At 46.4% G+C, this 24,062-nt stretch overlaps 1 protein-coding gene and 1 long non-coding RNA gene across 7 annotated transcripts in view; both read right to left on the minus strand.

Annotated features, from left to right (window-relative positions):
• CALN1 (calneuron 1) overlaps nt 1–19,516 on the minus strand; it is a 157,691-nt gene extending 138,175 nt beyond the window's left edge. Inside the window, exons 1-3 of one of the 6 annotated variants that reach the window (XM_080562560.1) lie at nt 19,332–19,516; nt 2,161–2,263; nt 1,227–1,421 (exon numbers count right to left, since the gene is read on the minus strand). In XM_080562560.1, coding sequence (XP_080418686.1) covers nt 1,227–1,348 — 122 coding nt within the window. In that variant the 5' untranslated portion in view covers nt 1,349–1,421; nt 2,161–2,263; nt 19,332–19,516. Of the gene's footprint in view, nt 1–1,226; nt 1,422–2,160; nt 2,264–8,989; nt 10,289–19,331 lie in introns of those variants that run through there. The other 5 variants (XM_080562559.1, XM_080562558.1, XM_080562561.1 and 2 more) reach the window with 5 other exon arrangements.
• On the minus strand, nt 4,086–6,066 carry LOC308180774. The gene is made up of 3 exons (XR_013941180.1): nt 5,454–6,066; nt 5,220–5,353; nt 4,086–5,125 (listed from the first exon to the last, which is right to left on the minus strand). It is a non-coding gene; the product is annotated as an uncharacterized lncRNA (long non-coding RNA).
• Nucleotides 19,517–24,062: the final 4,546 nt, after the last annotated feature.

A 24,062-nucleotide genomic window follows, 5' to 3' on the forward strand; every position in this document is an offset into this window, starting at 1 on the left:
CAAAGCAGCACAAACTCACTTTGCTCAAACCCCGATGACCCAAACTCATCGGTCTGTGTCTTGGGAGAAACATCTCCAAGAGAAGCTAGCTCAGGGAATGGGCTTTTGCTCGGTAAGAGCAAGGCCCAAGGATAAATGTGCATAGGCTGCAGGGTGGACAATGTCAATAGGATTAGTTTGTTCTATTATTTGTCATGCCATATGCCCTGGTACTCGATCCACAAATCTGAGCCATCAGCTGCAAACACCTGTCAAGGAGTTAAGTAATTTTCCAGTTTCTGGGTAGAATAACTGGAGACAATAAGGCTGATTTAATCAGCAATGCAGAATGCAGAAATGCAGTGGCTTAAAAATATATCTTGGTATATTTTGTAAAAGAAAACCTTTCTGTATTAGAGTGTAACCAGAAGAGGGAAAAAAAAAAACAAACAAACAACAAAAAACACCTCCTTAGTGGATGTATTGCAGTACAGAAACAAGGCAGGTATTAGGTGAATGTATGGTGGAAAGGAGATAAACAGGACACCATGTTCTCCTGCTTGTCCACAGGAGACAGAAATCCCCATTTAGAAAACCCAATAAAAATGTAATTCTTTCATAACAACTGCATCCACTGTATATTGTTTCTCTGAGGAAAAAAAAAAAAAGTGACTTTGAAGTCCTCCAATGCCATCAAGAACATATTTTTTCCCCCAAGTATCTCAAAAGCAGCAAAAAATATGAAAAAAATTAATGACTGCTAACAGCTGAAACAGATGGTCTGCTGTGAATCCCCACAGCCTCCTGCAACTGTGAGTCAAGCCATTTTTCAAAATGGTGAAGAAGGGAGGTGGGGGGGGTGGGGGGGCAGAAGGAAATCAATTTCCAAGATTACCAGGCTTCCAAAAATCCATTTGGATTTCCCAGCTGAGAGCCAACAAAAATGGAGGGCTTGGCTGGTACAGATCCTCCACGGGCTTGATCCCAGAGCATCCCTCACCCACACATCATGCACACATAGGTGCTCTGGACACATTTCCTTTTGGCACAGTCCCACAAAGATGCGGAATGAGGATTTACTCAAAGATTTTGGCCAAGGATCATTTACACCATCAGATTCCCGACATGTGCACCCACTGCCGGTCCCCAGTGCTGTTCCTGCTGCCCACGCTCGGGAGCAGCATCCCTCCTGCCCCGTCCTCCCACCCCTGTTGCAAGGAACGGTTTGAGATGAGAAAGCCACTTGCCAGGAGGGAAACTCTGGTTGCCTGCTCCTCTGCTGCAGCTCCTCCGTCTCCCTGGGCGACTCGTCCCCTCGGCCACCTTCATGCTTGGGCTGCCCCTCTCCACGCTCTTCGATCAGCCCCATCAGGCAGATGCGGCGGCAGGTTCGCGAAGGTGCACGAGCTCATCATGGGGAGAGCGAAGCCAGCAGTGTGACTCTGTAAGGAGTTGACAGAAACTTACTGCATGCACTGTACCAGTTTATCATTTATTTAAATTCAATCTTTCAATAATTCATGCCAGCCTTTCACTGTGGAGCAGGACAACAATGGCAGGAGCGCAGTGACACAGGCAGTGAATAACCACATCTGGAACAGATGTTCAGTTCTAAATAAAAGCTGGTTTTGCAGAGAATGTTAAACACCATGGGAATAGTATGCTTTGGGACACAGCCCTGCTCCTTCTGGGGGGCAGCAGCAATTTGCTCATATGTTTTGCAATGCAGAGTTAGGACGGATCAAATGAAAAATCCAGGGCTGACTCCAGCTGCAGCCCAGTAGTTGTGAGCAGACCTGCAGCATCCACATGCATCTCTGGGCATAACCATGCACTGCTGCCAGTCCACCCAAATGCTCCTAAGAGCAAGCTGGGCAAGACCAGTGCTCCCGCATTGCGGGGAGGTGGGCACGAACACCCCTGCAAGAGCAGGAGCTGAGAACCATGCTGGTATCTCTGCAGCATGCCCACCTGCACTGGGCGCACCCAGTCTCCAAGCCCTCAGGCAGGGCATCCCCTTCCACAAGCATCTCCCCCCCGCTGTGATGTGCAGCCCTCTAAGACCAACACCTCCCGCATTGTGCCGCCAAGCCTCCACTATCCATCCTCGCAGGCTGGGCTCTGCTGCCTTGCCGTCTGAGTGACATCCGTGAAGCCCATTCCCCACCACCGTGGGCATACCTCACAGTTGATCCCCCTTCTCTTCTGCAGCCGGTATAAATGGGGGTCCCCACTGCCAGGACCCTCCATGCTTGCAGCTTAGTGGGCTGCCATCTCCAGTTCCCTGATGGGACATCAACCCATACTGTCAGTCACCCTGAAACGTCAGCTGCTACCAGGCCTGTTACACTTCTGAAGCACTTTATTCCTTCTCCTGTACTGGACCTTCCACTTGGGGCAGTGCCCCAAAGCGATCTGCACATGCACCTTTATCCTTCCCAAACCCCCATCCCTAACAGCCCAAAATGCTGGCGCACTGCAATGTCCCCTCCTCATGCCAGCTGCCCTTACCTCTGTTCTCCCCTGCCCATCTTTTGCTGGCCTCGCTCTCCTTGTATTTGGTTTCTAAGTGCTTTGAAGCAAGAAATTATTCACCATTTTGTCTGCAATTGCATTACACCTCGCACACTTGAGGTCTGACCCCGGACCAGACCTCCAAGGTGTATGATTATTATTACCACTACTAGCACTGTTATCACCGACCCTGAGATTCCACTTGGGCTCTCATTTCGGTCCTTATATTTTTTGGACTACCTCATTTATCACTGTGTTTTTGCAACACCTCCTGTGATAGCTGGACTCCACTCTATGTCTGGATAACGCAGCTTTACAGACAGCTTTCATTGCAAGTTCTCCTGCTAATAGTGTCTTGTTCTTAAACATGAACCTTGCACTTTACCCTGCTAGCCAACCACTTAATGTCAGAAAGAAATAGTGTTTTTGGTGTTTTTTTTTTGTTTGTTTTTTTCTAGATAATGGCTGGTCTTCCAGGTTGACTTGATAGTGAAATAAGTAATGACATTAAAGCCCATTAATCGGTAACAAGCAGTGAATAATACAGAGTGCAAAGCTGTCAACTGCTCCTGAAGGACAAGCTAAGGGGAACCCTGGGGAAATAGTGAAGCCATTCAAAATTGGGTCCCCTGGTCTCTGTCTTCCTTCTTACCCCCTTAGAGTGGCCAACAATCAAAGCTGGCCAGTTCTTCCCTTGGGGGAGCTAGGCTTGTGCCAGGCTGTCCAGATTAGACCTTGATGTTTGAGAAATCCCCACAGCATTCACAGCCTGCTGAATTTCACACCTAGCAGGAACTCACTTTCAGCAATTTCTTCCGCTCCCTGGTACAGGACATGAAAAATGAGGGAGGGATTCAGGAGGGCTACTCTCTACACACACTTCTGATCATGCTAACATCGGTGGTAAGAGGACGTGGCTCACACCTCCAGCAGGATTTTCCCCTGCGAGCCTGTTCTGGCTTGAGCTCTGTTTCCCCAGAAGCATCCCCAGGAGGAAAGGGCACGGTGTGTTGCAATGAACACTTGTAGTTGTCATGACAGTGGGTGGATGACAGGAAACGCTACAGCAGATCACAGAAATAAACATCTGAGCAAAGCCACCCCTCGGAGAGAGCAGCCAGCGGGGTCACAGTCAAGAGCGCAGGCATCTCTATTAGCACAGAGGCTGATTTATTAGTCTCGCTGTATATCTACACCCACAGAAAATGTGGTACCCTTGGGGCCAATGTCTTCAATCCACATTTATAAATGTCTAACCCAAGGGACTGCTCAGCTGTGTTACACGGAGCTGGTGACAGCTTCCCTCCATCTTTATAGAAGGCACCAAGAAGCACAGAAGAGGGATCCTAGGAAAAGAGCCGTTCGGGTCTGGTTAAATGGCAGCGGGGGCTGCTGAGGACCTTTCCCCATGCAGAGCTGCGAGTGCTCAGCCTAGGAGAGTGGGGACACAAGTGGTAGCCCTGGCAATGGCAGTCTTCTGCCAACCCCCCTTTCTCTTGCATGCAGAAAGCATACCACAGTGAAACTAACTTCACCCTTTCCTGCTCATTTTAGGTTAGAAATGAGTAACTAATGCTAGCCATAAATGTGGCAAGAAATAGGAAAAAATGTCATCTAAAAGAAGAAAACTATTTTAAGCTGCTTTAAAATTTTTACTGGTTTGAATTGAGTGTTAATTAAGCAAGTTTCTAAATAAAAAAAAAAAAAACACAAAAGAAAAAGATATACTCATGAGATGGACTGTGTGTACAAACAGAGGTGGGCACAAACCTCCAGGCTGTGGAAGTTTCCCTTAGCATTTCGCAGCCATCCCCTGTGACAAGGAAAGGGGTCTCCCCTCGCCTCGGTACCACCAGCCAGAGCCTGTGCTGGGTCCTCCAGGACTGAAGAGAACAGCTCGCGGGAGCAAGCCCCGTGGCAAGTCAGTATGATCCAACTGGAGTATGTCGTGTGTGAAGGGAAAGAGCAAGGAGCAACAGGAACAAGCGGAAGCGAGTGAAGTCACACCAAAAATAATGAAATCACTCAGCGGGTAGTGCAGCTTTGGGGCAGGACTCCGAGAGGTAATGGGATCTTCATCCTCAGGCAGGAGAAGGCCCTGCACATCTCTGGGCAGGGGCTGGACTAGAGATATTAAGGGTCCCTACCAGGTTAAATTCCTCCTAAATTTTTACAGTTTTGTAGGGTCAAAAACAACCAGGAAGAGGAGAAGCTTAAAAAAAAAAGTTTTTTTTTCTTTTTTTTTTTAAAGTAAAGAAGTGAAACCCTTTTTTATCCCTTGCACAGGTCACCTCTTCTCCATGCGTCTTAAGCCTGTCTCCCAGTACTCTCATGTGGCTGTGAACACAGCATGGAAATGTCCCCACTTTGGTGGGGCTGTGTCACCGAAATGGTTAAGTAGGAAAGCATTTGCAACCCAGCCCAGCTGGCTGGCCAAGTGCTGCAGTGCTCCTGGCCCTAAGTTTACTTTCCTCTTTTGCTTTTCAGTCTCTCATGCCAAACGTAAGGGTCTGGCCTGCCTCACAGCCCGCTTTGCCAACACGATCACAGTGACTCACTCAACAGCTCTTCATCACAACACATTCTTTCAATGGGACTTCATTTCGGATGGCACCATCTTCACAATCTGATGCTGGAGAAATGCAAGAAATGCATAAATATGGGTGCAAAGTGAAGGGGGAAGGGGGACAGTGGCGTTGGGTCTGAACTGGTGGAGTGATACTAACTTTCTGATTTACCTCCACCGGCAGGTAGCCAATTTCACTAATAAGAGAAGAAATCCAACTCAAAGGAAAAAGAAAGGCCCTCACATCACTTCTTCCATCAGGCTGACACCTCTTCATCTTGGGGAATTTAACATCTGTTACATAATTCAGAGAACATGTGGTTATTTTCCAGGCTTATTAATAGCTCCAAACCTAAGACTGAAAATGAAAATCAGCAGCTGCTCCAGACTTCACCTCTTGGAGAAATAGGTGAGAGCAGGTACAATGGCTGGCTGGGGGTCAGGGCTTTCACTCACTCCAAGGCTCCTCATTACAAGCCATGAAGGACAGAGTTTGGACTGCACCTCTGCTGCTGAGACATCTGGATCTCCAGATTTTCTTCACATCTCATTTTTCTCTCCAGTGAAGGTACATTTCATGGCAGCAGGCATAGGAAAGGGCCTCACTCTCCACGAGAGTGGACTGGAAGAGTGCCTATGGGAGGGGAGGGAGATATTTCACTGTCCCTTGCATACATAGAGCACGTTTATTCATCAGGTGTTCAATAGCATCCAAGGTGACTACCAGGGCTTCCAGGGATTTTGATGTAAGGATTTTTCTTAATTCCTATGCCACCCTCTCTCTAACTTGGATAAGAGGTTGAAGAAGTGCACTTGGCACCTAGAGCAGTGAGAAGGCTGGTCATAACCTGGAGTTCTGCTTCTGGCAGGGATGGAAGTACACCATCCATGGGCATACTTCTCTGCTCAGGAATAAGTGCTCCCTTCCTAGGCACTTCCAGGCAGCATTCAGGCTGGGAAATAGCCTCAGTAAAGGCAAATCCGTGGCTGGAACAAATGCTGCATGTCTGCTGTTGAAATGCACAACCTGTAGCTCATGTGCCTTATTGTGCAATGGTAAAGGGAAAGCCCCCCCAGCTTTTGCCATCTTCAGTCCATCCAAGCATCAATGACAACATAGGGTCATGCAAATGATTTTTCAGTTGCAGAACCTAAAGTTCAGCTTGCTCCAGTTCCAAATTCATGTGCGGCTCTAAGCCAATGAAGAAAAAGCAAACCTGACAAAAGATTGTGACTAATGCAAAAACACTTCATTTTCTGGCACTTGATAAAGGCCAAGAATATTTGACAAGAACAGCTAAGTTCACCAGACACCACTGCTCACTGCAGGGAGGAGGTGGTTGCCGCATTCTGTTCAGCTCCAAGCCCTGTCCAGTTCAGCCGCTCCCATGGGATGCGGGTGACCCATGCCTAAGAGCTCAGTTGGCCACTTGCAGAACAGTAAAGTGCAAGGCCTAAACTATCAGAAACCAGGAGCTAGTCTTTTCCTAGCTCACATGATGAGAAATGCTTAAATACTAAACAGGACAGAGTAGAGCCCATACATCTTGTCCTACCAGGAAAAAGCAGGCAGACTGTTATTCTTCACGTGCAATCAATATTCAAATATTTACACAGTGCAAAGCAGCAGCAGGAAAACCTAAGGAAAATCCACCCAAAGACATGACAAGCTTCAAGGCAACTCCAGCAGGAAACAAGAGTCCTTGGCTCAAGACCTTCTCTCAAAACGAACAGAGAGATGCCTTTAGGCAGCACAGCCCACCTTCTGACTCACTATTGGATCAGCAGAGCTGGCGCAGATCCCTGACCCAAGGGACTGCACATCACGGCCTTCACATGGTCAAGAACCACAAGACATCCAGCCTGCCCAGGGGGCAGGAGAAGGGGGTCATGGACAGGACCCGTACTGCAGCCTGGAGCTGGGCCCTGCTTGGGTTTGCAGCTGATTCTGCTGTCTCCAGCAGGCCTAGCTGGCTTGTTTGCTCCCACCCCAGAGCTGTGGGTTACTCAGCTCCTCACTCCACCCGCTGGAGAAATTCCCATGCAAACTGAAATAATCTACTGAAAAGTGAACCATTTCCCTCAGTCTGAATTCACCAAGTTCAAGAACTGTCAGCTGATCCAAAACTACATTTTCAAACTAAAACCAGAAGGTACCATTTTGGCAGAGGAAAATAGCTGTCAGCTTTGTCTTAATGTAGCTTTTTTTTTCCTTCCCTATACTTCTTTCACCCCCATCCATTTAAAAGTTCACTCACTTGTACTTTCATGGACAGCACATCATATTTTTCCTGTCCACCTACCCATGTTTATCTCTCCACACAGATCTGAAACAGAAACTTCTTATTTCTTCCTCTGTACCTGGGCTGATACTGAAAGCTCTCCTGGGAGAACATTTGCACAATGAAATCTCCCTGTGGAGTTCCCTGGAAGAAATTACTTGCTGCATGGAAATGGCAATAGCCACAAGACAACTACACTGCAGAAGCATCTGCGGGGAGGGGAGAGCCTTTCTTGCCTGACATCATCATTTGGCAGTGGTTTCCACAGCAATGCATCTTGAAATGCACTGGGTGCAAAATCTTGCCCAGGGAGATCGGCCTGGCAAGACTCTTCAGAAATATTATTTCCCTATAAATCCAGACATTGTGGGATACTCACATTGGATCTTACATTCCAACTATGCCTTTCTGCCTTTATATACTAAGCTCCAAACCTGCTTCAGGGCAGCAGTTCTAGGGTCAATTGGATGCAACTCAGTTTATTAGCATAAATATGGAGCCACAGGATATTAGGAAAGGAGTGTGCTAAGAACTTCAAAGCTCTTGGAAATTTAGAAAGCATCTAATTATAACTGTTACCCAACAAGGAGTTTGCACATTATTCATAGTCTTTAGAAAAAGCAACTGGCAACGTCAGAAAAAATATAAAATGAGGATTTGGAGTACATGACCTCCTGTTCATATTGTGCATTTGCCATGTAATGAAAGAAAAACAGGAAAGAGTCTTGCCAAGGTATGGAGAGGGGGGAAAAAAGGCAAGAAGACAACAACAAAATTGAAGGGGATTTTGTTGGCAGAGCTTGGAAATTATTACTGCTTCCTTTCACTCAACTTCTCTAACACAATTGCTGTGTGCTGAGGCTAATTTGCCAGAGATGCTGCCGCGAGTGTGGAACCACCAGCTCATCACCCTGCACAGGGCAGGTGGCTCCCATCCTCAGAGACCCAACCCCGAGTGCAGGCAGCAGCAAGGAAGACGAAAGAGGGTTTAGGTCAAAATCTGGCAGGACTGGATCTAAGCAGAGCTTTAGTAGGTATTTATTAGGATGGCAACACTGGAGGTCCAATGAAATAAACATAGAACAGCAAATAGCTAGTTCAAACTCAGAGCTTCAGTCACTATCAACAGGCTACACAAATCAAGACCTTGGCATATAGGAGATGTCCAGGCTTAACTGGATGGTACTCAGTAGTTACTTTAGCACACAAATATGCTCATCCATCTAGCTAATGATGCTTCTCCAACCACATTTTCACATATTACTCCCAATACTCATAGCTTCAGTTATAGCCACACAACCGCACTCAACCCCAATGCACACCACTACTATTTATACATGAACCAACTTAGCAGGAGAGTTTCAGTGATGAAACATTTGGTCAAGAATGGATTTGTCAGGGAGTGGCAGAGGTGGATCAGCTACGTGATGGGAGAAAAGAACCAGAAGCCAGGGGTTGTGGCTCACCAGCCACAGGACCTGAACATGATGAGTGGAGATGAGCATTAGTAACAGGATCAAGGAAAAACACCAGATAAGGTGAGAAACTAGGACCAAGGTCCACCCCTGGGGCTCAGTCAGAAGCCTGGAAACAGAGCTGCAGGGTGGGCCTGGGAGCCATCTAGGAGACAGGGTTGAAGAATAGTTACCTACAACAGGTCTGAGAGCCTTCCCGTAGGCAGAAACCAGCCAGCCACAGACATGTCTCCAGCACACCTCATACAGGGCCTGAAGGCCTGGGGCTGAGCTTAAATGGGCTGCGAGACCATGGGTGGAATCCAGGTGAGGCTGCTTATGGTAATTAGTGTCCTCAGAGCTCTAATAGCAGTAAAGTTTGAGCCCAGCATCCAGAAACATGGTAGAACTATGCCTCACATGTTGAAAACCAAAACCCTTTTCCTAGCACCTTGACTAACGCTCCTCTGGAGGTTGTTCTATGCTGTAGTAAGAGTAAACCGGTGAATGTTACAGTATGGAGCAATTGAGATTCCTGCTGAAATCAGCAGCAAAGCAGAAAGGACTGTCCTGGTATTCTAGATCCATGCACAAAGCTTTGCCCTGGCTCAAGAAAGCAAGTGTGAGGATTTACAGAAACACCAGTACATTTGCTTAACCTCAACATATGTTCGTGTGCCATTGATTCAAGCTACTTTATTGAAGTTATGTTTTTCTGCATCAGGACTTTGCTAGCTACTCTAGCTAAGTTCTGCAAAACAACTTTTTCAATATTTACGTTATTGTGCAGCAGCACTTTAAGATGTTATTTATCAAAAGGTGCTTCATTTCGCCAAATTACTTATGTTAAAAATATATTCTAAAATGCATGGGTTGTATATTGTAGTTGAATGTTCTGTTAAACATCCTTGTGGGTGTTTTTTTTTTTTTTTGTGAACTAGATATTTTCTGGTTTTATATTCTGAAGTTGTACCTCGCACTGTACCACTGTGCAAAATCTTTCATTTGGTTATACATATTATTCACTGTGCTCGTGTGTGTTCTCCCTCTCTATTCCCTGCTCTACTTATTTACTTTGAAATAGAACCCAGTCATCTCTCACACAGCACTGTAATTTTTATCATTTTTTTCTGCAAGATGTTAGCAAAACATATTTAAGTCTGACCCTGACAACCATACTCATTTTCTTTCAAACATTTCAATTATTACTTAATTTAGGCCTGCTTGAATAGTCCTGCTGCCTCTAATATGACCACTGCCGCAGCAGTGTAGCAGTGTTTTCAAAATGAAAGGGTTTTTTAATTGTCCGTAGAAAAGTTGATGTTAATAATATAACTTCATTCAATATGGTGCATTTTACCACTGAATAGTTTTATTGCTTTCTGGAGATGTGGCTTAGAAACAAAGGAAAATAATAGAGTTGGGTCAAAGTGGTATACACAAATGGTGCAAAGGGCTGAACTCCAAGTTCTGCCTCATGGCTCCATCTTCTGCAGACTGGTGGCTAAGGGGGCACTATAGGCAATCTCCAACTGGTAGCTGGAATTGCTGCCAGCTGGTTTTGGGAAGGGGAAACCAGCTACTTTTGTTGCTGATTTATCAGTACCATACAAAGTCAGGAGAAGCGTAGAGCACTGTTCAGAGCTGTTGCCTTCAATATTTTTGCAATGGTCAGAAGTCAAAGAATGGGGATCCCCATTCGGGTGGGGATGTGGATGCAGCTGTCACTCAGATTTTGCTGGAATGATGCTGACTGGTGGAGCTCTGCAATGCGAAGACATGCTGCGTAAGCTACCTCTATATCTCACTTGAGGCATGACATCTAAAATAATATTTAACTATCATAAATAACTGACTGGCAGAGCTAAAATCACCAAGTCCAGACACAGTAAAGCAGCTCTCAGACTGATTCTGAAATGCCCAGGACCTACTTCAAGATGTAAGTGTTGCTCACATGACCTTAAAAATGACAAGTACATCAAAAATGAAGAAGCTGCTTGAGAAGAAATTGCAAGGAGCAGTTAGAAGTGTAAAATAACAGTTTTAAAACTCCATATTGCAAGCCTGGAATAAACATACACTGACAAACAAAGCAGAGTTAAAAAAAGTTTGTGCAGCTACACAGTGGAGTAGGAGTTAAAAGGCATTTCTTGAAAAGCCCAAGTCATGTTCAAGAGAGGAAATAGATTCCTGAACGTGACAAATTGCATGGAAAAGAACGATATGGCAGGCCAAAAAGGGTTTTGAGCAACAACTTGCTAGAGACATAAAAGGTAACAATAAAACCTCTTCAGAAACATTAGGGGAAGGATGTTTGCCAGAGAGGTGGTGTGGCTGATAGATGATCACTGCATAAAAAGCATACTCAAGAGAGACAGGTCATAGCAGAAAGGTTAAATGAATTGTTTGCATTGTTTTTCATTATGAAGGAGGTGGAAAATGAAGGCAAGAAACAGAGATAAATAATCTGTTTTCATAATGAAAGAAGCGTCCTATGGCAGTCCCAGAGAGGCCTGTCCAATAGATCTACTCATTTATTAAGAAATGATCTGGGGGCTGTGAGTGTGTGATGAGTGAGATGACAAAATTTATTAGTGGTGCAAAATTAATCAGGATAATCAAACCAGAACTGGTTGCAGCAGTTTAAAAATAAATAAATAAATAAATAAATCACAAAACCCGATGTCTGACAAATAAAATAAGAGCTGAATTTCAGTGCCAAACAGTGCAAAAAATGCACATGGAGAAAAATAGCCTGCAGTCTCCATACAATATGGTAAGCCCTGAACTAGTGATTACCATTCAGGAATGAGTTACTGGGAGGAATACGGCTAGTTCCTTGAAAACATCAACTCAAAGTTCACATAACCATGATTAAATATAATGCGAGTGGTTGCTGGGAAAGAAATAGAGAACAAAATTGAAACTATGATGCTGTCTGAATCCATTGTGTGCTTTCGTGATGTATACATTTCTGCTCAGTGCATCCCAGAAAGGAAATAACGGAGCGAGAAAGGGTCAGAGGAAGGAACTGACGTTGAACAAAGCCAGAGAACAGCTTCCGTACAAAAATAGACTAACACATTAGGACCCTTCAATCTGGCAAAGAAGTGGTTGAAAAGGATGTAGGAGACACTTATCAAATCAGAATTTTATCAGATCCTCAACATCATGGGGAAGGTCAATAAAGAACAAATACATACTGCTTCTCACAGCACCAGACCTAGGAGGTATCCAATGAAATTACCAAGAGCAGGTTTTAAAGAAGTGAAAGGAAGTATTTTTGCAAAGAATGTACAATTACGTTGTAGAATTTTTGCTGGAAGACTTCATGGTGGTCAAAAGCAGAAATAGGCTCAAGGAGGAATTAAATAATTCACTGAAAATGCAACAGACATAGCCTCCAGCTCAGGAAGTGTCCATGAGTATCCAACAGAAGGTAGAAATTTGTAAGAGAAGGTATATGCTGCACTTGCCCTCCTCCAGGATATTAGGTGAAATGGGAATTTGTTCTTGCTATGTATAGCAGCTATGTCAAGGCATGGAGTTCCCGTAACATTGCCCTGAGACTATGTGGCTTTTTTCTGCTGACATAGAAGGGAATATTTCTTCCTGTAGCTGCTGGACACTGAGAGCTAGAAGACGTTCTCCATCAGACTGCACCAATTTCATGTGGATCACATTTTGGACATAAAGCATTCAACTAATAGTCAAGAAAAAGCCTAGTGAGTCATCAAATGTGACCCTATGCTTTGCACAGAGCAGGTTCATTTCATAATTCACACTATGAAACTCAGCTAATCTGTTCTTTAATATCCTCTATGATGAATCTGACTTGAGCACATTATCACAAAAAATAAGTTTGTTGGATTTTTTTTTTTTGTTTGTTTGTTTGTTTTTCAGGGACTTCCGTAGGCTTGTCTTCAAAAACGCTGCACAGCAATGGGTATTCTGCCTTGTCACATACTTTGGTAGCGTTGTTCTCACTGGTCCATGTTCCAGTACAGGCAGGTGCCCCTGGCAGGCCCCAGAAATAGAGGGCATTGAGGACCTGGAGAATGCCCTCATCCCACCAGCTGTCCTACAGCTGTTGCACATGGTGACTTCCTGTGCTGGTAGGGGCTGCAGGCAGTGGTAGGGAAGGTAAGAGAGAAGCCTCCACATGGACTCTGGTTTCTCCAGGTCCATAGACCAAGAGCCTCCTGTGTTGTGCAAGCACAAATACAAAGCGTGCTGGCTGTGGTTTACATCACAGCACTTTGTTTTCCACCCTTGCTTCTAGCTTTATACTTTCTTCACATCTTCTACTTACATGATCCTGCAATTATTTTTACAAACAAATCTTATTTTCTTCAGGTTTCTTTCTCTAGCAACACATGAGACCACATGAATGGGATACGTATTGGGGACAGTCCATATTACAAAGGTTGAGACATAATGTTATGCTTTACAAAAAGCCCACTGCAAAGCTTTGTTCTCTGATAAGTAGTTTGATTTTGTTTCAAAATCAAGTATTTCTGGAAAAGCCCAGAGCAATCCTTCCCTTCACCATCCCGTCTGTAGCTGTACTTTCTGACATCAGTGCTCATGGGTCTCAATACTGTTTGCTTCCCTCTCCTAAAAAGCCAAACCACCAATCAGAAGAAATCAAAAGTGACTTCAGAAGTCCAAGCATTCGCTCTGTCAGACAGGAAAAGCCAGAAAATTACCAGTGCTTGGAGAAGACTATGGGCCTATGCCAACACGACAGCAGGCTGACACACGTGGGAATCAAGGTCTGCAGACCCACATCTGCCTGCAGGGTCCCAGGCACTTCTGTGCCATCTTGGTCATGGATAGGCACGGACACATTGCAGCTGTGCCATTCTGCCTGGGACTTTCTCATCAGGACACTCATTATATGATTGCCAAGGCAGTCAGCAGTGGTTTTTGCCAAGTTGCAGCTGACCCTGCATCACCTTCACACAGTTTGGGAGCTCCATCTCAGGCCCAGAACATCATCTGATGGGTTTCTAGGAGCTGGCATGGGGCAGAAGTAGGGTCAGTGTTACCAGGGGATTAGCAGGGCCTCTTCCTTGCTTCCTTGAAGCTTCTGGTTGCTCTCAGCCTGTCTAGACCTGTAATTGTTTTCTCAGGCATTAAATGAGACCTGAGGTAGAGCCCTTCTTGTCCTTTGTGCCAAAAATAATTTAAGTCCATATCACTTCATGAAACCCCTTGTTGAAGTTACACAGTTCAGCTAGGTCATAAAGAGCAGTGACAGTATTTTCCATAGATCCATCTTCTTCTTGTACCCCAGAGAAAGCCAGCATCTCTCATAAATGACATTTCAGGAGGGAATAAAATATTTATCAGACTTCCTGATGACAGCACCACATGATTGTGTTTCCTCAATCAGCAGGTCACAGGACAAAATAGCACTTTCAGTCTGTGGTCCAATCTGATGGAGAAAAGAATCAATCTACTCTTTCGACTTGCTTGTCAAGGGTGAGGCTTCTCTGTAACATCTCAATCTTCTTCCCACTCTGTACGGTCATCAGAGACTCAGAAAGCAGACGGCCTTAGGACTGGTCTCCGTGGGATGGGAGCAGCAGACTCCTGGCTGTTCCTGATACCAGGGTGCCCCATCATGTCCCAGGGTGCCATGCCGCAGGAGGAGCATGTCCCACAGCTGTGCTACGTTCTGCACATTGCCACCGCATGGACCGATGTGCATTACCAAGGGGTGCTAACAGGGGCTTCTTGGCAATGCCACAATGCACGTCTTATAATCCATTTAGGGGTTTTAACTCACTTGTTGTAACTCATAACAACTTCATCTTCACCATCAGCCCCTTGGCCATGGCAGAATTTCTGCCCTTCCCAGGATCCACCCCAGCAGTCAATCCCTCCCCAGCCAACACACTCAGGATTTCTCTTCCCGGACATGGCTGCAACTCTGGAGTCATTCCCTGGTGTCAGTGGTGGTGGGCATCATAGGAACAGTGAGCAACCCTGGGGCAGTCAGGCTTGTGTCTCCTCCCCAAGAACACCTGTGTTGCAGCACAGGAGCTTTCTCCTTCTTAAACCCTGGAAGACCTTTACTCTTCTCAAGTTAAAACTCTCCCAGCTTCATAGATTGTTTCGCCAAAGTGTATTTATGATGGAGCAAAAAGAAAAATACATTTAAAATACATTTTTTTTCATTTACAGCTCTGTATGTGCCAGACCATTCCTGTCCTTACTCTTGCAATACAGCCCTCCAAGAGAAACTTCTGCAAAACTACCTAGGGACATCCTGCCAACTTCCAGTAAAGCATGTGAAACTCTTAAGAATCAATTAATCCACTTTGAAACAGTGAGTCAGGCTCCCAAACACTTCGGCAGTTCTCAGTCTGGAGTCAATGCTTTGGTAGGAGCCAGATTCAGAGTAATTCAGTTCCTGAGCAAACCAGGTCCAAGCACAAAAGGATTTGAAGGGTGAAACCTATATCAAACTGGGCATCATCTATACGTGACTCTCTTGAAAATCTGCTTTCAAGGACCCCCAGGGCTTCTGATACAATTGGCTTAACTTTATTTAAAAATCAGCCTCTAGTAGACGATTGATTTTTGGCAGTCTCTGGGTGGTCATGGAAAACACGTTTTACATTGTCTGTGCAGTCTCTTACCTCTTTCCATTAAAATGTAGGTTTTAGCTAATACAGTAAAAGTAGCTTATGTTCAAAGGGGAAAACCGTATCAGAATCCTCAAGAAAAAAAAAAAAAAAGGATAAAAATCAAAGAAGAAAATACGGCAGCAGATGGTGGATTAGCCTACCCTCAAAGGCCACCTGAATCCAGCTAAACCACACAGATGATCAGCGAAGATAACCCCACATCTGGATTACCCTGCATCCCTGGCCCTGACTGCTCTCTTCCTTCCAGACTGCGGTGCCACGCTAATGTTTATATCTCAAACACGTCGCTTAATAACTGTGCAATTTCATTCATGCAATACATTTTTACGATTTAAGACCTCTGTAGAATTTTACGACTATTTTTAATTTATCATACTAATTCAAACTGTAATATCCTGCCAGAGATGTAGAATAGGGTTGACATATGTCCCTTGTTCTGAATAGAAGAATGTATTAGAGTCTAGCAGCTAGAAAGAGCAAATTTAGGTTTTATCTCAGTCAGATCCATTTTGGTCCCTTCCTGCTCTAGATACCCTGCTATTTTTCTTTTGTTTAAAGGTGGCTGGCAAAGAAAAAGCAAAAAATGAGAGCTGTGCCTTTTGTGTTTCTGCTTTTTCCAGTGTACGGACTAGACGGAGTGGGAGAGGTTATTACCTACGATAAAAAAGAAAGAATTACTTTCCCTCTCTTTCTTCAGAAATTCAGGTCTTGTGTGTAGAAGGAAAATCTTGGATAGTTGGAGATTGACAAGCAGGACAAGACAGAGCAAATTGCCCTTTGGGACTTCTGTGAAGCTCTGATCTTTGTGCCCACTTGCAGACTGGTCTCTTGTGTTATCAGGTAGCCTGGGGGAAGCATGGATGGAGGAATGAGCTTACAGAAAACTTATTGCCTGGTTAATTTTTGCAGGATGTTGGAGACCAAGTACCAAATATGCTGGGGGCTGGCTGCCTGATGGGGTTCAAGTTTCCACCCACAGCAGCCCTCCAGAACATCTACCCAAAGAGGGGGAGACAAGCTTGATGCTACTCATCATTTGTAACCAAAGAAAAGAAATAAAAGGGAAAAAGAGGCCTATTCATCGCAACAAAGCCACAAAGAAGAGCCCAAACTCAATTTTCTCAATTTGGAAAAGAAAATCTTATGGAGGTCACCTTTAATTTGAGTGATGCTAGGTGAGCAATTCTCTGCCTGGGTCTGTCTGCCAATCCCTCTAATTCCTTTTGTCATGATGGTTCAAGAGCATTATTGAAACGCAAAACATAGAGTTTAATTACAGAGAACAATGCACTGGATTACGCTAACTGCTGATCTCGAAAATGGCTTTCTTTCCCTGTGTTTTAATTGCAGCGTTCATGGAATTAGAATGGGAACCCAAACCCAGACCTCCCCTGCCACAAAGCACCACTCACTGTGCTCTTGTCCAAATATCAACAAGGAGAAAAATCCCAGCTGAGATGTCAGAGGTGACCCCGGGTGGAAGCCGTATCTCGCTTTTAAATCCCATCCTCCACACAAGTTCAGCTCAGCTCCTCCATGCTCCCCATCTGTCTTTGATGGGGTCCCACCCTGGCAAGGCTTTGCTGGCACTGGCCACCACCAGCACCGGGCTCCAGGCTGCAAGCTCGGTAGCGCTGGAGATGCAAAGGTCTGGGCCTGGGAAACGTCAGCCCATGCCAGGATGTGTTCCCTGATAGTCAGCAAAACTTTTCAGTCCTTCATTTCATTCTATTATTTCTGCTGATGGCACTATAAATAATTACTCCCCACCCTCTGCATGCTTGCGAGGCTTGAGTCACTTTGCTGAACCAAGATGTACGTTTTGCTCTATTCATCTCTGCCTGCTTGTATTTGTGGGTGGCTTTTTCTTCCCACCACCACTGCTTGCCCTGCCGGTGGCACAGGGCTTAACGGGGCACTTCTCCTTGGGGGTGCATGTGATGCCACATGGTGGGGAGCATCTCCCCATCACTGGCTGCTGCCCCTTGCGGGGGGGTCTCTGACCCAAGGGGTCCCCTCTGCTGTTGCATCTCCTTTGCCGACCCACAGCCATCAACGACAGCTAGTGGATTTTGAAACCCGTTTCTTGTCCAAGTTCACCTGCAGCCCTGCTCAGATCCCCAAACCATGTTTTGTAGCCACGGAACTAAAGGCACTTTCAGGTTTCCTTGCCAGGTCACTCGCTCTCCTGCTGCAAGCTGGAAACAAGGCAGCTATTATCCTGTGTCTCGGTCGCAAGGGCCGTACTCCCTCATCATGTCACCCAAAGTCACAAACAAACCACCACCAGCACACATTGCAACAACAATATGAGAGCCACTGACAAAATGAACACAGACCAGGAAAACCAATAAATGCATAACCCTGGGGCACACAGCATTTATTTACAGTCCTGCACCCCTATGAATTAACCAGGGAGCCTATACTGCAGATTTCTCTCTGCCCCAGAATCTTTGTTTTTGCTTGCCGGCAGCATCTCCTCCTCTCGAGTTTATTTCTTCGACTGCTCAAGTTGAAACATATTGCTGCCCACAAAACACCTGATACCTCCAAGTGCACTTGCTCAGCTGCTCACATGCTGACATACTGCTCTGTTTCCCTTGCTCACTTGGAAGTTTCCCTGTCCCATCCCTCTTTCACTTACAGCAGTTATTATTGCAGACAAGAAGCCCAGTTCTCTGTCCCTGCTGGACAGCCCCAAAATCCCCAGGTGCTTTAAGATATTCCGACTTCACAATATCTCCTCAACAAGCCCACTGCCCTCCAAAATGACAGCTAGCTGGAGTTTTTGCCAGTGGATTAATGAAAGTTTTTTTTTTTTTTTTTGCTGTGCTAACATCTCAACATGCCATACATAAACAGCTTGTCCCCTGATTTACGGGGAGCGGTGGCCACAATCTAGCAGTTCTCCAGGAGATTAGTGGCTGCTTTTTCAACCCTATTTCAAGCCTCGAGGAGGTCTGCTATTTGTCAAAAGTGTTATTAACCTCAGCTAGGCACCAGGACAAATGTTTTCCTGGAAGAGCCTCTGCTCCCCTTGCGGGGGAGAGGGCTCCTTGGGACCCTTGCTCACCTGGGACCCATTTGCAAGGAGAAAAGCCACCTCTCATTAAGCTCAGGGGATCCCAAACATGCACAGAGACACTTGCAGCGACGTTGAGGAAGGAGCTGCAACACATAATTTGACGAAATAACTCTGGTGTGTAGAAGTATAAATGAAGAGATCACTCAGTTAGGTGCAGAGGGGGAGAGAAAAATCAATTGGCAAATGTGCTAGTTAGCAGTTAAATGTTCTCCGTGCACAATGTTCCCACCGAAGGGCAATTTATAAGCCCAGAGAAAGCTGCCGTGGGTTATGCCGCTGAGCAGAAACTCCACAACGAATACAACACCATTGCTCCTAAACCACGGGATCCAGCTTCCTCAGAAATGCTCTGCATTGATAGTGCAGTGCGCATGGAAGGACGTGGCAAAACTCTCTTCACCTGGTGCAAGGGAAGGCAGCGGGGAGAGGAGCCGGTGGCCACGGGGGCAACTGGAGGAGAGTGGCAGGGAGCAACTTCTCCGGTGATTTGTGCGATAGGTAACCCAACTTATCTTCCAGCGAGTGGCAGCTCTTTGATTTAAAGAGGAAGGAATAAAAGCGTCTAGGGCATGCACGCAGTTATTTCAAAGGGAGCGAGGGGAGCGGAGGGGAGGAGGCAGAGCCCCGTGTCCCCAGGTGCGCTGCAGGAGGGCACCGCGCGACCCTGCCCACGCCGGGCGGCCGGCCAGCAAGCCGTTGGACTTCTCTCCAGAAAAATGGAAAGAGAGGGAGAATAGGGGGAGCGAGAGAGGGGGAGAAGCCTTGCCAGCAGCCCCAGTCCCCAGCGCGTACCTGCTGCTGCCGGTCCCAGGTGAGCGGCTGCCCCCAGCCATGCCGTGGTGCTGGCGAGCCCCGAGGTCGTCCGGAAGAAGTGAGAGTGCCTACCGCTACTTGGGAAGACAGAATATAGTACAAGCGTTAATTAAAAGAGTCTGAAAGCTCTCTCCTGCTTGCCTGCTCGCTCTTTTTTTTTTTTTTTTTTTCAGTACCGGATCGGATTTAAAGGGCTAGAACCCCAATTTGGTGTTGTTGCTCCCCAGGAGCGATGCTCTCCTGCTCCGGCCTGTCAGCTCCAGCAGCAATTCGGCTCCCCTCGGGACCATCCTGGCAATCCAGCAAGCCCGTAGTAAGCAGCGGCGGGAGTTCCTCGGTGACAGCAGCAACAAATTGTAAATCAATGCTTTGGAGAGCAGGCACGGCCGCTCGCGAGCAGAGATGCTATTGGCAGCGTGGCGAGACGGAGGGAGGAAAGTTTGCTTTCTACAAGCTCCTGGCAGCTCTGGCAAGGCGGGAGGAGGGTCTTGTCCCCTCTGTCCTAGTGCTGCCACCTCTCCTGGATGCCAGTGTTGGTGCCCAAAGGCTCTGCCCTCCCACGCTGGGTGGCCACAGGGAAGGGCTGCGTCACCCCAGCATGGCATGGCCATCGGGAGTGTTCCTGTTTGGACGTGGTGACCGCTTGCTTGTGCCAAGGTGGCCAGAAGAGGATCTGCCACCGGCGGGAGCACAAGTGGTGCTGATCCCACCTTCAACTTCCTAGCCATTGGGTTCCTTCAGGGGTCTTCCAGATCTCCATCAAAGCATCCGTCTCCAACAGTCCACTCTCTTGGAGCATCCTGATCTTCTCAGCATGGCACACAGTGAAAACATGTGGTCATGCCTAGACAGATTGCTTTCCCATTCCTTCCCCAGAAAAGAGGTGCAGAAGATTGAGTAGCAAAGAACCAGTGTTTGCACTGAGCTCAGCTGTGTCCAGACTTTAAGCTCAAATGAGAAAAACCAAAGAGGAACAACCAGGAAAGAAAGAACCTCATCTCCTCCTCTTTTTTCCTGGTTTGGCCCCAAAATGCAACCCACTCTCACCAAGGCCAGCTTCAGAGCATCACGGCTGGTGCTGGCTGTGTCCAATCGATCTCCTCCTCACACTCAGGGCTGACCTGCATGTTCTGGCTTTCTCTTTTCTTATTAATTACACAAGGTTGTGGATGCCAAAATGAAAAGCTGGTTTTAATTCCATGCTGCAACCCAGTTCCAAGCTGCTGAGATAATTAGCAGTTTTTTTTAATGAACAAGGAGACTACCAACATGGAGGAAGGAAAGATGGGGAGGGAGGGAAATCATGGTTGGGGCCTGGTCAGTGAAACTGCTAATCGGAGATGGACCCAGGCTTCAAAGCATGCCAACGCCCTGGGGGCTGAGCCTTCAGCACCCGGTGAGGTGCTCCCGAGCGTGGCGAGGGCGCGTGCTGGATGGCGCCGCAGGGCAGCTCTGCAGAGTGGCGCACTCAGGCGTCTGCTTGGCCCAGGGCCACGCTGAAGAACGGAGAGGCTCCGTCTCGTCGCAGTAGCCTGTTGACATCCATCTGGCTCTGGGGAGGCGAGAGAAAGCAGTTTTGGAGCCTACTTTTCCACAAGTCTTGGGTAGCTGCAGCTCCAAGTTGCACCAGCCTCGGGCTGTCTGGTTAGCTGGAGCAGCACCACCACACTGCGAGGGTTCCTGCTGGTGGCAGGAGGGTTTCACCCCAAAACACATCTATCCAAATCACTTACTATCTGTGTGAACACCTCCAAAATCAACCTGATGGCAAGCATAGATACAATTTCCCAGGTTAATGCTGAGGTGAACTATCAGCTGCAAATTACTAGGCAATGTTACTTGGTAGAGGATGCAGGAAAGCACCTCTCTATATAAAGAAGGAGCACCAGGCGGAGGTGAAATGCCAGCAAAAACAGCACGTCCCCAGAGAGTGCAGCCTCCAGCCTGAATTGTTGCTTTCTCGTGTGCATCGCAGAGACATGCGGTTGTTGTTCCTTTAATTATTAATCCTTGCACTGACGTATTATATGTGCATGGGTTTCTGAAGGGGGCTCCAATGTAAAAATGAAAAATACATTTCATTCTCTCTCTTAAAACTTGTCTCTATTCCATGACCAATTTTATTGCCGTTCCGCTCTAATTTTAAATATAACAAGAAACATTAAGGGTTTCAATTAAAAGATCTCTTTCTGGAGATACTGGAAAGTAGCCTGAAGTATGGACCACGTGTGCCATGTTTAAGTGGGATGCTGCCTGCTATCTGATTTCCAGTTTGGTCACCGCTGCAGGGCACAGTGCTTGTGGCTGGCTTTGCCAAGCTGTGCAGTGAGCACTGCTTTCAGGAGCTCCTCACAAGATGCAGGCTGTAGTGAGGGGCAAATAAACCTCAGCACAATGTGACCCTGGATTCTGATATTTTTTTGATATTTGGTTCTGAATTTTACATCTCTTTGATTTTCTTTGTAATGCGCTGAGCCACAGCCATGACACAGGTCTCCCGCTGCAGTGCAGAAGGAGGATCCAGAAACTGCCTGTAGAGCCACTTTTAGTGACAGTGACTTTGAAGAGAGTCCTCATTTACAGTGATTTTATCACTGCGTTCTTCAGACACTGTTAGGTTTGAAGTTTGATCCATGGAAGGTTTTGTCCAAACCTTCTTTTCTCCAGCAACATAAATCTTGCACTTGGCCTCATTTGGTTCTGTCTTTTCAGGGCACCAAGTCCCCCGGAAAGCTTGCAGCTGGGGAGGTATTTTGTCCCAGGCAGAAATCAGTGTTTGCAAATATTTGCATTACCGAGGTACCAACAGCGTTAGACCCAGCTGACCAAACCCAAAGTTGCCATTTCTCACAGACGTGCTCAGCCCCCTATTTGTCACCCTCCTGCAGATGGTGTCACAGCACACACAAGGCATCAGGACATCGTGTCAACAGGGGGTGAAGGTGGCCCATCCACACATCCTGAGCTGAACCCCAGCCCAGCTAACGCATGGACACTGCTCTGGTTTGGTAGCTCAGAAGTGACATCCTGACATGTCTCTGCCTTAGCAGGACAGACAGCCATCATACTACCATTTTAAAAAAGGAGATGCTTTGGGTAAAAGTCTTGCTCCATCAAGTTTTCCCATTGACTTGGCAGGCCTTGGTGTCTGCTGGGGTGCTTGGAGCTTCACAGGCAGAGCAGGGAGAAGGACACTGCTGAGCAGGGCTGCAGTTGGCAGCTCATTTTCCTTCTGGTGTGTTGCTGCTTTCTTAATGGAAGTGGCATCTCTTTGATTTTATTAACTACAAGGATGTTAGAGGAGAGCTTTTCATGACGCTGGGGAAAACAGCGGGTTTCTGAGGATAAGATGAAAAGACAGAGCTGGGTATTATAGCAACATGTAAAAAACACCACAGCAAAGGCGTTTCAGGTGAGAAGAGCTTCCAAGCTGGATCAGACGCACCCTGGCTCCATGTAATTAGCCCAGAGCAAGCAGACTCTGCATCGAGCAAGGAGTGCTTGCCCTGTATGGGGCACCTCCTGCCTTACTCCAGCCAGGAGAAGCTCAGCCATCCTTCCCCACACACTTGGGTCTGACTGCAGTTTTGCAGGGTGTGCTGGGCATGGGGGCAAGGGAATGACATGCAATCCATGCAGCGGGGTTGCAGGAAACCCAAGCCAGATGCAGAGCTGTGCGGGATCTTGTCCAAAAAAACATCTCCTTCTCTGACACAAATGGTGGGGCTGCCTGGAAAGCCAGGGATGGCCAAGCACACAGGTGGGCAGGCTCTTCCATTCTCAAGCCAAGCAGTGTCAACTTTTGTCATTACTGCATGATTTTCATGCACCGGCTTGCATCCTGTCTCTCTATGTCACATTTTCTGGAGGGCAAACCATCTGCTCGCTTGCATAGGTCTCAAGGCTGGAAGACCCATTGCTCCTTCTCCCACTCAAAGTTTCCAGCACGGGCTAGAGAGTTTCATTGATTTAACATATTGCTACAGGGCAGCAATGCTGTCTGGAGACTCCAAATCTGATTTAATTAATTTATAATCCGAGACAATAGTTCTCTTTCTGCTGACATGGAAGCAGGATTCAGTGTATCTGTTCTGGGCAGACAAGGGACTCTGAAAGTGCAATATTGTTTTAGGCCAATAAAATAGCCATATGCATTTCCAATTAATCAGACTAATTAGAGCCCTTCAGTAAAGAGAAAAAAGCAAAGAGAATAAAACATGTCGGAAACATAGAGGAAGGGTTTTACTCTCCTGAATTCAAAGGAAAAGCTTTGAAAACCTTGTTTGCTTTCTCCAAATATCACAGGGGATTACTTAGGACTTCAAAGGAATTTGGAAACAAACAAACAAACTATCTCTACATGGAGGAACTGACTCTTAATCTACTCTTCTATATCTGCCCCCAGTATCTCCATTTGGTGACTTTCCAAATCCCTCTGTTATGTGGCAAAGTCACAAATGTGACTCAGGCCATGGAGGAAGTTCTCATTCATCTCCCAGCATAAAGGGTTTTTAATTTAATTTCAAATTATGGTTTTCACCCAGATTTGTAAATGAAACTACAATCATACCACATGGATGTGCACGCGTCTGTCTGTCGCAATGGCTTCTGCATCCCTAGGAGCAATTTAGGTGAATTAGGCATAGTCATGCTCAGCCAAAGTAGATGCAGTAGATGTCAGGCAGAAGAGAGCCCTCAGAAAGGTGCAAG

Source organism: Anser brachyrhynchus (assembly GCF_964034855.1).
Source record: "Anser brachyrhynchus genome assembly, chromosome: 20".
In the NCBI taxonomy this organism is placed as follows: domain Eukaryota; kingdom Metazoa; phylum Chordata; class Aves; order Anseriformes; family Anatidae; genus Anser; species Anser brachyrhynchus.